This window comes from Chrysemys picta, chromosome 4, assembly GCF_011386835.1.
Source record: "Chrysemys picta bellii isolate R12L10 chromosome 4, ASM1138683v2, whole genome shotgun sequence".
Classification (NCBI taxonomy): domain Eukaryota; kingdom Metazoa; phylum Chordata; order Testudines; family Emydidae; genus Chrysemys; species Chrysemys picta.
The window spans coordinates 72,661,204-72,674,427 of record NC_088794.1 but is presented as its reverse complement, the minus strand read 5'-3'; the positions used below and the strand labels follow the sequence as shown (position 1 = coordinate 72,674,427).

Here is a 13,224-nt window from a genome sequence, read left to right as displayed (position 1 = left end):
AGATAAAATATTGCATGCCTAAGCAAAAGATACAAGACATTAACACAATAGGCAAGACGATTATGTGCCAACTCTGTTAATTATAATATTAGTGATGTGTTCTGACTCCCAAGGATAATTGCATTTGCCATTACTTTAAATTTTAAACTAATGGCAAATGCAATTAAATGTAATCAGGACTGAGGTACAGTACAGATGGGGATTGTTAGCACCCTGATTAGCTGGCCATTTCTACACTGGGCACGGGGGGCTGCTCTAAAAGTATGCCACCTGATAATGGTCCCTAAGAGGCCGTCTAATCAAATGTGAATTGCAAGAACAGTGTTTTCTGGCCTGTTGTTTACAGGGCTGTGCAGTAAAAGGCGGGGGGCGAGGAGCTGGCTGTGTCACACAACAGAATAATCCTCAGAAGATGAAAGTGTTTCCGTTTTCTTTGTGCAGGCACAGAAGCAACGAAGGGCGATCCAGCAGTTGTGATAAGCTGTACTAGGATTTATGTGTATTACAGCGGCGCCTAGAGGCCCCAAGTAACCCCAGGGTATTACACATGCACAGAGGGAGACGCTCCCGGCTAGCACAGCCCTACCAACCAGGCCGAGGGCTCGGGCTGAAACATCCAAGCCGCAGACGTGGGAAGGGAAGCACGAGGCAATCGCTGCGGGAGCCTGCCTCAGAGCAAAGCCTCGGATCTCCTGGGTCCCGGCCTGGGGCCCGAACCATGTGAGCTGCCCCGAGCCCGTTCTGCCGCGCCAGGGACAGGCCGAGCAGCGAATACTCTGGCCGAGGTGTGGGGCTGCGCTGCCCGGCGGAGCGGGGATCTCGACGGGCTCGGGGGCCCCTACAGGGGAGGCGGCAGCGCGAGCGACACGAGGAGGCTGTTTCCATGGGAGGCAGCCTGCGGGGGCTCCGCGGGGCGGGCAGAGCGAGAGGACCCCCCGGCCCACTAGCCGCGGCGGCGCAGATGGTGACAGGCCAGCAAGGGACGCTCCTTCCTTGTTCCGCCTCGAGCCTGCGCACTAGAAGCGCCTCAGCCCTGAGTCCTCCGGCTCGCCGTCCCTTCCCAGCATGCCCCGAGCGGAGCCTGCGCGTCCGGCCCGGAGTTCGGGGAGATTCGTCGCGCTATGGAGGCGGCTGCCAGCGCTTCGGATATGTTCGACGCTATCGTGATGGCCGAGGAGAGGTGGGGCTGGCAGAGGGGAGCCCTGCCCGGGGCCGGGGCCGGGTCTCTCCCCCCTAACGGTACCGGGGCGCGGGGGAGAGAACAGCCCTCCCTGCCCCGGAGGGGAGCGAACTTAGTCCGCTGCGGCTACAGGCGGGGCGCGAGCCCCGTTCGCGTGACGCGGCCGCAGTACGGAAGCCGGAAGTAGTGTGTCGTTACGGTACCGTTCCGCCGCAACCTCAGCTCCCCCCTCCCGCTGCTGAGGTCGGGCTGCGCGCGGGGCTGCGGCTGGTGCAAGGTGGATAAATAACAAAGGCCTGGACAGGCGGCGGAGCCCGAGGCTGGGGAGGTGCGTGAGAGCCGTCAGCCCTTGACGTTTAAAGCTGGAGGCGGCCAGGAGCCTACTTGCCTGCCGTGGGGCTCTGGTAAACTGTCTTAAGCACAGCTGTGAAAAGCAGCGCCTGCGTGCGCAGGGACTGCCCCCGGCTGTGCGAGATTTCCTAGCGCTCGCCCCATGGGGTAGGTGCTGTAAGGAAGACATTTGTTTTACTGTGTTGCCCTGTCACCTACCTTACCAAAGCAGGGGAGTTTGTTTTTTTAATATATTAGGCTAAAGAATCATCGACATTAAGATTCTATGTTCGTTTCTTTGCAAATGCTGGCTGGAAAGAGAAAGTGCTGTACTGTTTGGGATTTAAACTTTGGCCTCCATCATTGCAGACAAGATATCTACCACCACCTATGTTACATATCTGAATGCTTTCTTTTAACACTAATTTCTGAGAGTCTCCCCTTTAGATTTTCCTTTCCCTTTCCCAGCCTTTCTACCTTAACCAAAGAGTCTGGTGGCACCTTAAAGACTAACAGATTTATTTGGGCATAAGCTTTCGTGGGTAAAAACCTCACTTCTTTGGATGCAAGTGAGGTGTTTACCCATGAAAGCTTATGCCCAAATAAATCTGTTAGTCTTTAAGGTGCCACCAGACTCCTTGTTGTTTTTGTAGATACAGACTAACATGGGTACCCCCTGATACTTGATACCTTAACCAAGACATCAAATATTGCAGAATACTACTGTATGCGGTGTAGTGGTAGTCATGTCAGTCCCAAGATATGAGAGAGACAGGGTGGGTGAGGTAATATATTTTATTGGACCAGCTTCTGTGGGTGAGAGAAACAAAGCATTTGAGCCAGAGCTGGACGGTCTAACAGAACTTTTGTCATCTTTAAATTGTATTCTTTAATATATTAAACAACAACTCTCTCATCAACAAGTTGGTCCAGTAAGTCTTACCTCACCCACATTGTCTCGCTAATACTACTTTATAGCAGATAGAGTGGTGTAATTGTTACTCCCCTTTGTCTCACGATTAAGTGGTCTGAAATTGCTTTGAAATCTGTTGGAATTATGAAGGCAATATTTCAGTAAAAATAAGAAAATATTCAGTATTTGTATGGCCTAGTATTTCTGCATTATGCCTTTGCTGGTATAAAAAAATAATCCTAATAAAACCATATTTATTTCTCCCTTTACAGATTTCATGGTGAAGGGTATCAAGAAGGTTATGCTGAAGGAAGTCATGTTGGTGTTATTGAGGGAAGGAGGTATGGAGCACTACATGGTGCCAAGATTGGGTCTGAGGTAAATGTCAAAACTTCCTAAAAATCAATGTGTTGCTGAGATTAGATGGTGTTGTTTTTTGTTTTTGATGGTTTTAAGTAGTGCCTGAGCAGAGCATGATGGGTGACCTAAATCTTGTATTGTTTGTATTGCTCCATGGCCTTCATTCCAGGAACACACACAAAACTGATTTGTAAACTGTTCTGAATCTACCATTTAATCCCATACAAAAAGCTATATTAAGAAAACATCAACATTGCTTGGTTAAGCACTTGAAATTCATGAGATGCAACAGTTGAGGTTGTACGTGCATGTGTGTTGTGCAGTTTTTAATTACATAATAGCATCCTGTTTCTCAAATAAAACAATTTCACATTTTTTCCTTCAACCCTAGATATACATGTGTCGTGTCTTGTACTATTATACACTACTCTGTATTTCAGGCAAAGTCAGCGAAACTCACTTAAAGGAGGTATTTTGTCACGTGAATGCCTAAACATGAAGCTTTAACATTCTCAATGTATTTTTGTATTGATTTTGTTTGTTTTTGTTTTATGAGAAAAAGAGAAAAATAAAAACATAAAAGGATCTTTATTCTCAACATTAAAACTCTTCTGGCTTGTACATATTGGCAATAAGAGGATGTAACTTCCATAATATGGAGCAGTTTGGCTAGATGCCACCCGGGCATCATATTCTATGCATCTTAATAGAGAAGAATAGAAACCCACTCCTGTGCATCCCAGGAGCTGTGCAGGATCTAGGTTCCCACCTGCATACCTTAAAAAAAGTGAACAACAGCCCTTTCTACTTGTTTTTCACTTTTAGCACAGTTTTTACTGTAATGCTAATTTAACCAGCTTACTGTACAGCCTACCTTGTCTCTGCAGTTAAAGGTCCCAATCTGCTTGCACAGTCTCATTGAAATCAGGTGGATTTCTGTGCAAGATTGGGACATACATTTTGTGAAAGAGAATAACTCAATCAAATAAAAAACAACTGTTACCCTCATGTGAGCTCAGTGAAGGATCCACCCCAATTTTCAGCTTTCTCCCTCTCACCATGTTAGGTGTAGAATGTTTACCAAAAAAAATTACAGTAATTATTTTATAATGTGAGCTATGTATTCTCTTCCCCCCCCCCTTTTTTTTTTTCATAATTAAAAGAAAGCTTTAACCATTTTTGCTCAAATTCACTTTCAGGAATTATTCAGCTCCGAAGATTGGCGTTTCAGAAAATTGAGTGACAGAAAACTGGGCATTAGAATAAAGACTGTTATGAAACTGAAAGTGGCAGCCATCTCTTTCAATATAATAAACAGTTAACTATGCTAAGAATCTGATCTTTCAGTGTTGACTGCAGAACTTTCTGATTTCATGTTATGGGCTTGCCTCAGAGGACCACAAAGGACTAAAAAGGACTACCAAAGGAGTGGTAGTCAAGACAATTGTGGCCATGCAAAAGCTCTCCGAACTTGCTCAACCATTTTAAAAGATGCTAGATACAGATAATCCTGCCAAATTTCTCTCTCGGGTATTTATAGGGAGTAAAATTTTCAGAAACACCCAAGTGGCTTAGGCACTTAGGACCTTAGGTCTCATTGAAAGTCAGTGGGACATAGGCTCCTAAATGTCTAAATCACGTTAGAAAATGCATGCTTTTGAAAATGTTACCCATTATCTTATCTCCTAGGTGTCTTAAGTTCAGTGCCATCATTTCTCTTCCCCTCTCCCCCCATGAAGCTGGATTTATAATTATGACTCAGACATGTGGTAATAGAGGTACACATTTCTGAGGGATCAAAGCAGATGAAATATGGTGGGGTATTTTGCAAAACTTCACTTTTCATTGCAGTTTAAATTGAAGAGGTTCAGCACACTCTGATGCAAAACAGATTTTAGAAGTAGCATAGCAAGATGTTTCTATTTTAGTTTGTCATGTACTAGTGATTAGCTAGAATGTATTAACTTACTGTTTAAATGAATACAGATAAAGGGGAATTTTTTCTTATTGAATTCTTATAAATTCACAGATTGGATACTATCTTGGGTTTGCATTGACATGGCAGCGTCTGCTTCACAGATCTGCAGAAGAAAAGCCCAGGTATGGTTTAAAAAAATAGTATTTATTAATATTGATTGCCCTGAATTTAATAGTTTCTTTTCTCTAAGGAGAGGCTAAAATATTTTTATAGGTGCCCTAGTAAAGCTCGTTATTTCTTTAAGAAATATACAGGAGGAACAACCGATAATTTGTTTTTTTTCTTTGCATTACAAGAATCAAATTTGCCAACCGCAGGCAGAGGTTTTTTTTTTTAAATGACGTAAAGTAGAAACCATGACAGTATCATACATGCAAGGATGCCCTCTTCACAGCTATGATGCTGAGAAAAATATAAATTATTGATATAACTGTAGATATTATCTTTTGAGTGAAACTACTAGTTGAGTGTACCGAGTTCTTACTGCTAAAGATTGAGGGTCAGAGTCTATGCAGCATCTTCCTTCAGCCATGGCACACTCCCTATACTGAGGTTGTGATGGGGGTCCGAGTAGGATATCTTACTGCCCTCCTACACCATGGGAGAATTCTCTGCCCAACTGTGGGGCAATATGCCACTGCTACGATCTGTGTGGGGCCACAGAGGAATGGCAGAATCCCTTCCTGCCTGTGTTTACTATTGCCTGTTCTTCTGCAGCATTCATAATTTCAGTGGCAGGAGGAATGCAGAGCTGAAATCTTGGTTCTCAGGAAAGGAGTCTGTTGTGTTAGCCCACCCAAGGCTTCCTTTTAGTACATGACGAATCTGGTAAGATCCATGATTTGGATCTGCTAATTGTGCCATCCATGAACCATGTAAGTTCTATACATCTAGGTGTATTTAGCCAGCAGTCTTAGATATTCAGGTCCTCTTAATATGACAGGATTGACAGGCCTGCTAGATTTTTATAAATTTCCATTTATATGGTGTCTTTCATCCCAAGTCTTGTATATGATTGTAGTCATGTAATGCCTGTCTAACAATGTATCACAGACTTTGCAATACAACAACTAAAAACAAATTAAGTACTACAAATATACAAGATATAAACAATTAAAACCTATGTAAAATCATAAATAAAATCAGTGTTGCTTCAAAGTCTTTCTTAAATGTAAATGTTTTTAAACTTGCTTTAAAAGAAGCCACTTCTGTTGTCGTCTTGTCATAAAGTATGTGTGGTGGGGAAGGAATATTCCAGTCCTGGAGCAACAGGTGCCAAAATACAGACAATTTTCATATTCCAGAAAACCTATACTTTAGACCTAAGAGAGTGGGATGGTGTAAAGGGATATTTAAGAATCCCTCAGTGAAGAGCCTTGGGTTTACACTTAAAACACCAGTTTAGACCCTCATTACAGTGACTGAAGGGGCTCTACATCTCTGAGAGGCAGTAGGTAGGTCAACAGAAGAATTCTTTTGATCTAGCATAGTCTACACCTGGGATTAAGTCGGCATAGCTACATTGTTGTAAGTTTTTGGTGTAGACCAGCTCTTAGAGATAATTTTAAATTCAGTTCACGTTCATGTAGACAGCTAATGAAGTGAACACAACAGGAATATGGATTTTCCACTGTCCATTGTGTGTTACCCAGTTAGCTCAGTAAACTGTAACATTCAACATTTGTTCAAATACTAGGTATAATTCTTGATCAGGGCTGACATTAAATTAGGTATCAGCTGTGATCATAACTGATTTTTACCTTAAGTATGTTTGAGGGTAATAGCTTATGTGGAAATGCAGACCTTGTATAGAACTTAGTGTAACATTTCAAATGGGTTTTCTCTTGGTAGAGAAAAGTTACTTTAAACCTTTTCAAGATGAAGATTCCAGAAGATAGTTGTTTGAGCTATATACCAGTTTCAGAATAGGAAGGTATTGAAATTGCCTTGTTGAAGAAATGGAGATGTTGAAAGTGATCATAAGTTTGAACTTATTTGTAATTTTGCTAAATGTTTACTAAACTGGCTGTTTCAAGGGTGCTGTTTTTAATAGGATTTTTATATTGAACTTTTTGTAAACTGGTGACATAATGTCATCTTAAGACCTTGCTCTCACATAAGACCATGCTAGCTTCCTCTAAAGTGGTCTCATGTATTTGGATTGTTTATATTTATTGAGGGGGGAGGGGTGTTGGGAAGAGTGGTCACAGTCACAGACTTAGTCTCTCTGTGTAATACAAAACACAGAATATTTTTAATAGGACTTTTCCAAAGTGATGTTTGCTAAGGGTGACCTAATTTGAACCTGATTGGGCCAAGTTTCATGGCTCCAAGTTAGGTCTGGCACCTGATTTGTCTGAAGACCTTGGAGGAAGGCATTGCAAGGCAGAGCAAAGCAAAGTTTCCAAACCAATACAATCAAAATGATTGGAGGGCAATGAAAATGATTAGGGGGCTGGGGCACATGACTTGGGAGGAGAGGCTGAGGGAACTGGGGTTATTTAGTCTGCAGAAGAGAAGAGTGAGGGGGGATTTGATAGCAGCCTTCAACTACCTGAAGGGGGGTTCCAAAGAGGATAGAGCTAGGCTGTTCTCAGTGGTGGCAGATGACAGAACAAGAAGCAGTGGTTTCAAGTTGCAGTGGGGGAGTTCTACGTTGGATATTAGGAAACACTATTTCACTAGGAGGGTGGTGAAGGACTGGAACGGGTTACCTAGGGAGGTGGTGGAATCTCTATCTGTAGAGGTTTTTAAGGCCCTGGCTGGGATGGTTTAGTTGGTGTTGGTCCTGCTTGGAGCCGGGGATTGGACTAGATGACCTCCTGAGGTCTCTTCCAACCCTAATATTCTATGAGTCTATGAAATGGAAGTCTGAGAAGCTTTCAGGTCAACAAGCCATCTGCAGAAAGACTGATCTTCCAGAATCTCCCAGACTGATCACCTTGGGGAGAGGAAGTTACAACATCAACAGCCAGGCTGCTTCAGCCTTTGACCAGTCTCTCCCTGCACTAGAAGGTGACCCTTTAGTGAGAAGCTCTGTGCCAGCAAAACATCACCATCTCCTTTACTGCAGTTCCAGAGCCTATTTTAGAAGAGACAAGAAGCTGAAGTGTGTGCATCCCCTCTCTTATCTATCTTGTTTGTTTGTCTTTTATTTTTATTCGCTGGGAGACACCCAAGCTTTTTATTTCCTGTGTGTGGAAGTAAGTGTGTGGCTGTGTGCATTCACATTTGTATGAGAGCACCCATAAAGTCCACACAGCGAAGGTGCCTGAAAGAAAAGTTCCCCATCTTTAAGCAGCCTTATATATTGTCTCAAAAAATTATTCATTAAAGTGTGTTCTGTCTCTGTCTAAAAGTCCTGAGAGACTTGAGAGGGTCATCTATAATTTCTGGTAAATAAGAGTTGTTTAACGTCTGCTGATCAAGAGTGTTCTGTTAAAGTCTCTACTATTAGATCCTTGGTGGGCGGTGAGGGAGAAGGGAGGAGGAAAGGGTTAGACGCCAAGTAAGAATTGAAATCTGGGAAGGAAACTTTATAACTTGCTCTGAAGCTGTGGTCCCGACATTAGATGATTATTTGGTTTCAGTATTAAGATACTTAATCAAATCTATAACAGGAATGGTTGAATTTAGTAAAATTCTTTAGGTGAGACTCATAACCAAACAGACAGCTACTTCTTTAGACACCTCCTTGGGTTTTAAGAATTTAGTAGTAATTTAATTATTTAATTCCATTACACTCTTGTGACTAATTTGTTTTCTTAATTTGATAGCGTAGTTAAAAAATATCACCAAAGCTAAGCTACTATTACTATTAAAGTATTTTAATAAAATTTATAAAAAGATACTGAGTAATATTTCTTTCAATACCAGAGCATTTGAAGACCTGGGTTGATACAAACCCAGTCAACCTAAAACCCTGACCAGCTTCTCCTAATTAGTTTTGGTTTGCGCAGATGTCCAATTGCAGCTGTCTTGTTCACCTGACATATGCAGTGCATGTTAGTCTAATGTGAATGTCACAACTGTACTGCACTTTGAGTGTTTTAGAACTCAGTGTCAGTAATAACGGTGACTATAGGCTCCCATTTCCATTTTAAATCTGATCTTTAGCTGTCAGGAATAATTTTCTCAAGCCAGTGAGTTGTAAGGGCATCAGTACTATTTCATGAATGATCCAGAAGTAGTGCCAGAATGTCTGCAATCTCTGCTTGCCCTACCTGGAGAATGGCTTAATTACTTTTATTTTTTCCTTACTGCAACACAGGTATGTCTTGCAAAAGCTTTTTGAAACCAAGAGTCTGAATTTCTTAGTGCCTGTCCTGCCAAGTGGGAAGTAGATTTCTTTTCTTTTCTTTTTCTTTAAAACTCTGCCATGTGTATAACCATAGGTCATTATAAATTTTCTAGTGTCAGGTTGTGGTAGAGGTACCTTAAAGAGCTGCCACCACCACACATACACAACTTTGAAATATATTTTGGCAATCTGTCTTACTATTCTTTGTTACCAATGATAACTGTAATCTGTTTAATAATGCATTGCATTTTCATAGTTTTCTCCAGCCACTGGTCTGGAAACAGATTATAAATATTTCCCAATACTATATTTTCTAATGAGTCTAAGGAAAAATCTTTGTCAAGATATTTACAAATGCATTTAACACAAAGTACACACAGTATGTGTATTGAAAAACTGATACAGCATATGATTGACATCGGTAGTCTCATTGACCGAAATGGGGAACATTGTGTGAGGAAAACGGTGGCAGGATTGGTCATGTATTTTGAAGTGTAACACTTTAATATTAAATACTCAGTGTCGTCTTCATGTGGCAACTGAAACAATCTTATTTCTGCTGAATAGAACCACCATAAGAAAATCTGTATTTTCATTTTTTGCAGTAAAAAAATAAAGGCCCTAGAATCATTAATAGGAATGATTCAGAAATACCCTTATGAAGACCCCACTTATGACAAACTTCATGAAGATCTGGAAAAAATCAGAGGAAAATTTAAACAGGTTTGTAGTATTTAGTTGTCATTTTAGAAGGTAATAGCAATTTCCGAAAAGATTGCAGTCTAAATTGGCAGTAATATAAAGCTGCAATTATGCAGTTCAGAGTAATTATTGTTATGTAATCTTTCTGGGCTACTTGTATCAGTTACAATTGTAATGTTTATTTAACTTAGTGCGTGGGGGCTAAATAAGGTGCAATTCTCCAGTCCATAGCAAATGCAATAAACTCATCCTAAAGGAAAAAGGCTAAAAAGCCATTTAATACTGACTTGAGAGAGAGCTGTGGAAGGGAGAGGAGAAAGGAGTAGTAATGGGGAGGGTATCTTGTTACAAATTTACCTGAAATACACACACATTTTAAAACACCTATGTGTTTGGGTTTTTTTAGGTTTGCTCATCGCTAAATATTCAATCTGATTTTAGAATCAATCCTGAAAGATCTGCACTTACTTTTTGAACATAACAGATGAAGATAAACATATATGAACAAAGAAGAAACGTTAAGGAACAGGTATCTGGAGGAGTGATTACAATAATAATAAAGGCAGATAAAGTCAGAATAATAAACAGGTTTTTATTTTACAAAAGGGAGGGTAGAAGAGTTAAGCAGTAGTGGAAAGGCACCCCTTTAATGTTTGCTGTGTCCCAATTTTATTTGTTCATTGCAGTCAGTGCATGTCCTGTTTAAAAAACAAAAATGCAAAACCTCCATATTCATGCAACACTAATCCCATATTGATAGTCTGTCTTTAATTTCTGTGGGAAAAATCATTTGCTTCTATGATGGTTTGTTTTATGATGTTTCTCCCTTGTTTATTATCCAAAGGATGGATATTTCAAAACATGTATAGATCACTACGAATTTACACAATATGTATATTTACACAAATGATAGTAAGATATTTTCCTTGTCCTGAGGAGCTTACAATAAAGAGCTATGTTATTTTTGATGGTGAAAGGATGAAACAGAGGATGGGATAACAGTGAAGAGGAGGTGTATTACAGACATGGTTCTCAAAGCAGCTACAGCTGAAAACAGAATATTGCTGCTCTGTTGTTGATTTTCTGTATTATTTCCATGAGCTCTGACACCTGATGTCTGATCCAGTGCAGAAAAAATATATTGGTAGCTGAAAGTGCTGAAAATATTTAAAAGAAAAAAGATTGAGATCTACCGCTTAGAATAACTAACTAGTGGTGAGGTGTCTGAGGTAATATCTTCTATTGGACCACTTCACCCACCTTGTCTCTCTCACATCATGGGACCCAAAATACTACAAAAATACGGCAATAATTGAGTGGTAAATTATTTCCAAGATGGGAAATGTATTTTTCAGTTTCATTCAGAAAATGGATGCTGTCAGAATATGTAAGTGAATATTCAACTATGTTAGTTTAAGAGAAACAAATTATTTTGTTCAAAAGATATTCTGTATTTTGGTGCTAGAATATTTATGTAACTTTTCACAAATAGAATGTAATGTGGTCACTTCTAGAAAGCATTTCACTACAGTGTAGTGAATGTATATCTGTGGCGCCACTTCATTTATAATAAGTCTGAGCAACATTCCTTTGTTAATTTTTTAATTAATTTTTCTACATACCAAAATTCATCATAATACACAAAGTAAATAAAGAGGATTACAACATTCCTTTTAACGTGTGTGTGTTCATCCTGCTTTCACATTTGAGAGATGAAGAGGGGAAATTGCACCTCAATTTTAAAAGGTAAATTCTAAAAAGTGATATACCAGATCTCTACATTTTTTTACACACATCCATTAACCAGAGGCTTTGTGTAATAACTATCACATTTTGACATTTTTGAATATCTGTTTACATAGCAAAGCATTTCAATAAATCATATATATAAAGTAACTGCTTTAGAGCCACCGACTTGAAGAAGATATTACATCAACTCAAAAATAAGATTTAAAAGTAAAACTTGCAAGAAATTACAAACATATCTTCACACTGGTAAAATCGAGATTATATAAAATGTATCCATGTGACTCATCTTTAAATATTTTTGATTATGGTGTAAAAATTTATTCTCTTGAAATAGTTTTCTTAAAGTATTAGTTTATACTGCTACAGTTTGCATTGATTTAATTAATACATAAAATGGAAAATATTCTAAAATAACTATAACACATCAGAAAGAATTGTATGTCTAATCTTGTTCATGAATGTAAATAAATGTTTCAAAACCAATATTTCTTCAGATCAACAGAAAACATTGAAAGAGCTATCATACAATACATTGATCAGTTAATATCAATAAAAGGGGTCTGCATGTTAAACATGTTCAGCAATTCACATTCTTAAAAGCTTTTTGCATGGGTATTTGCATGGTTTCCCTGCAGCATCTTTCACTGACAAATTTTGGAAGCAAGATACCATCCTAGAATGGGCTATAAAACAGTGTGATGGGGTGACTACCCCACACAAGCTCTGAGTAGGTCAATTTAGCATGTGACAGGCTGCTGGAGGAGAGCCAGGGACTGATACAGACTAATTGATGATGAAGCCCAGCTGGGTAGGGGCAGACTAAACTTGTATTAAGCCTGCAAGGTGAGCAGGAGAGGCTGGTAGAAAGGAACTCTGCAGCCTCTCCCTAGAGGAGGAGATTTGGCAAGAGACAAAGAGTGGTTCTAGGGGGATAAACCCTGGGATTTGGCCTGGGAATACAGATTCTGGCAAGAACTTTTTTTGGGGGGGGGAGGGAATAGTCACAGGGAGCAGAGGAAGCTTCACTGGTAAGGGGTGGGGGTGTGTATGGGGGTTGGCAGAGCTAGAGAAGAAAGAAAGGAGCCCAGGGAAGCAGTGACAGTGTGAGGGTGTGTAGACTGGTTGTTGGGGCATAGGGACTCTGGACTGGAACCTGGAGTAGAGCGTGGGTTTGTGTTCCCCTACCAGCCACTGTGGAAATAGCAGAGTCAGGGCAGTGGATTAAAAGACTGCTTGAGACTATTTGTCCAGAGGAACTTTGATGTCCCGGAGGGGGAAAACTATAGTGAGCTGGCCAGAGGGCCATGCCACAAGGAGGGAGCAATTTGAGTCCTGGAGAGGATGCAACTTGACTCCAAAAAGACCAAGGGAGACCAGGGGCTAGAGGCAAAAGAAGGGGATGTCAGATGTCAAATCCCTAAATAAGCTACAAGGAGGTGTGTCAACGACGAGTAGTAAACCTTGTGACAAGCAGTTTGAGGGTATCCCTCTGTTGTTTAGTTTCTAACAGCCTTTTGGCAACCACATCCAGCCTTGACGTGCAAACTCATGAAAAATGCTTAATTTTAACCTTATATTTATTCAGCTTTTAATATACATTAGAGCAGGGGTTCTGAAACTTCATTGCACCATGACTCCCTTCTCACAACAAAAACTGCCACACGACCCCAGGAAGGGGGGACTGAAGCTTGAGTCCACCTGAGTCCCACTGC

The 13,224-nt window shown here is 40.6% G+C and overlaps 1 protein-coding gene across 6 annotated transcripts; it reads left to right on the top strand.

Annotated features, from left to right (window-relative positions):
• The first annotated feature begins 400 nt into the window (after positions 1-400).
• On the top strand, positions 401-11,433 carry LTO1 (LTO1 maturation factor of ABCE1). 6 transcript variants are annotated; one of them, XM_042849134.2, is made up of 5 exons: positions 423-720; positions 2,696-2,801; positions 4,813-4,883; positions 9,667-9,784; positions 10,205-11,433. In XM_042849134.2, the coding sequence occupies exons 1-5, from the start codon at positions 548-550 to the stop codon at positions 10,214-10,216; spliced, it is 480 nt and encodes a 159-aa protein (XP_042705068.2). In that variant the 5' UTR covers positions 423-547; the 3' UTR covers positions 10,217-11,433. The 6 variants fall into 6 exon arrangements, with proteins under 6 accessions (XP_042705069.2, XP_042705068.2, XP_042705067.2 ...); XM_042849133.2 differs by having other exon boundaries at positions 434-720; positions 10,170-11,433; XM_065592628.1 differs by having other exon boundaries at positions 536-1,180.
• The last annotated feature ends 1,791 nt before the right edge of the window (positions 11,434-13,224 follow it).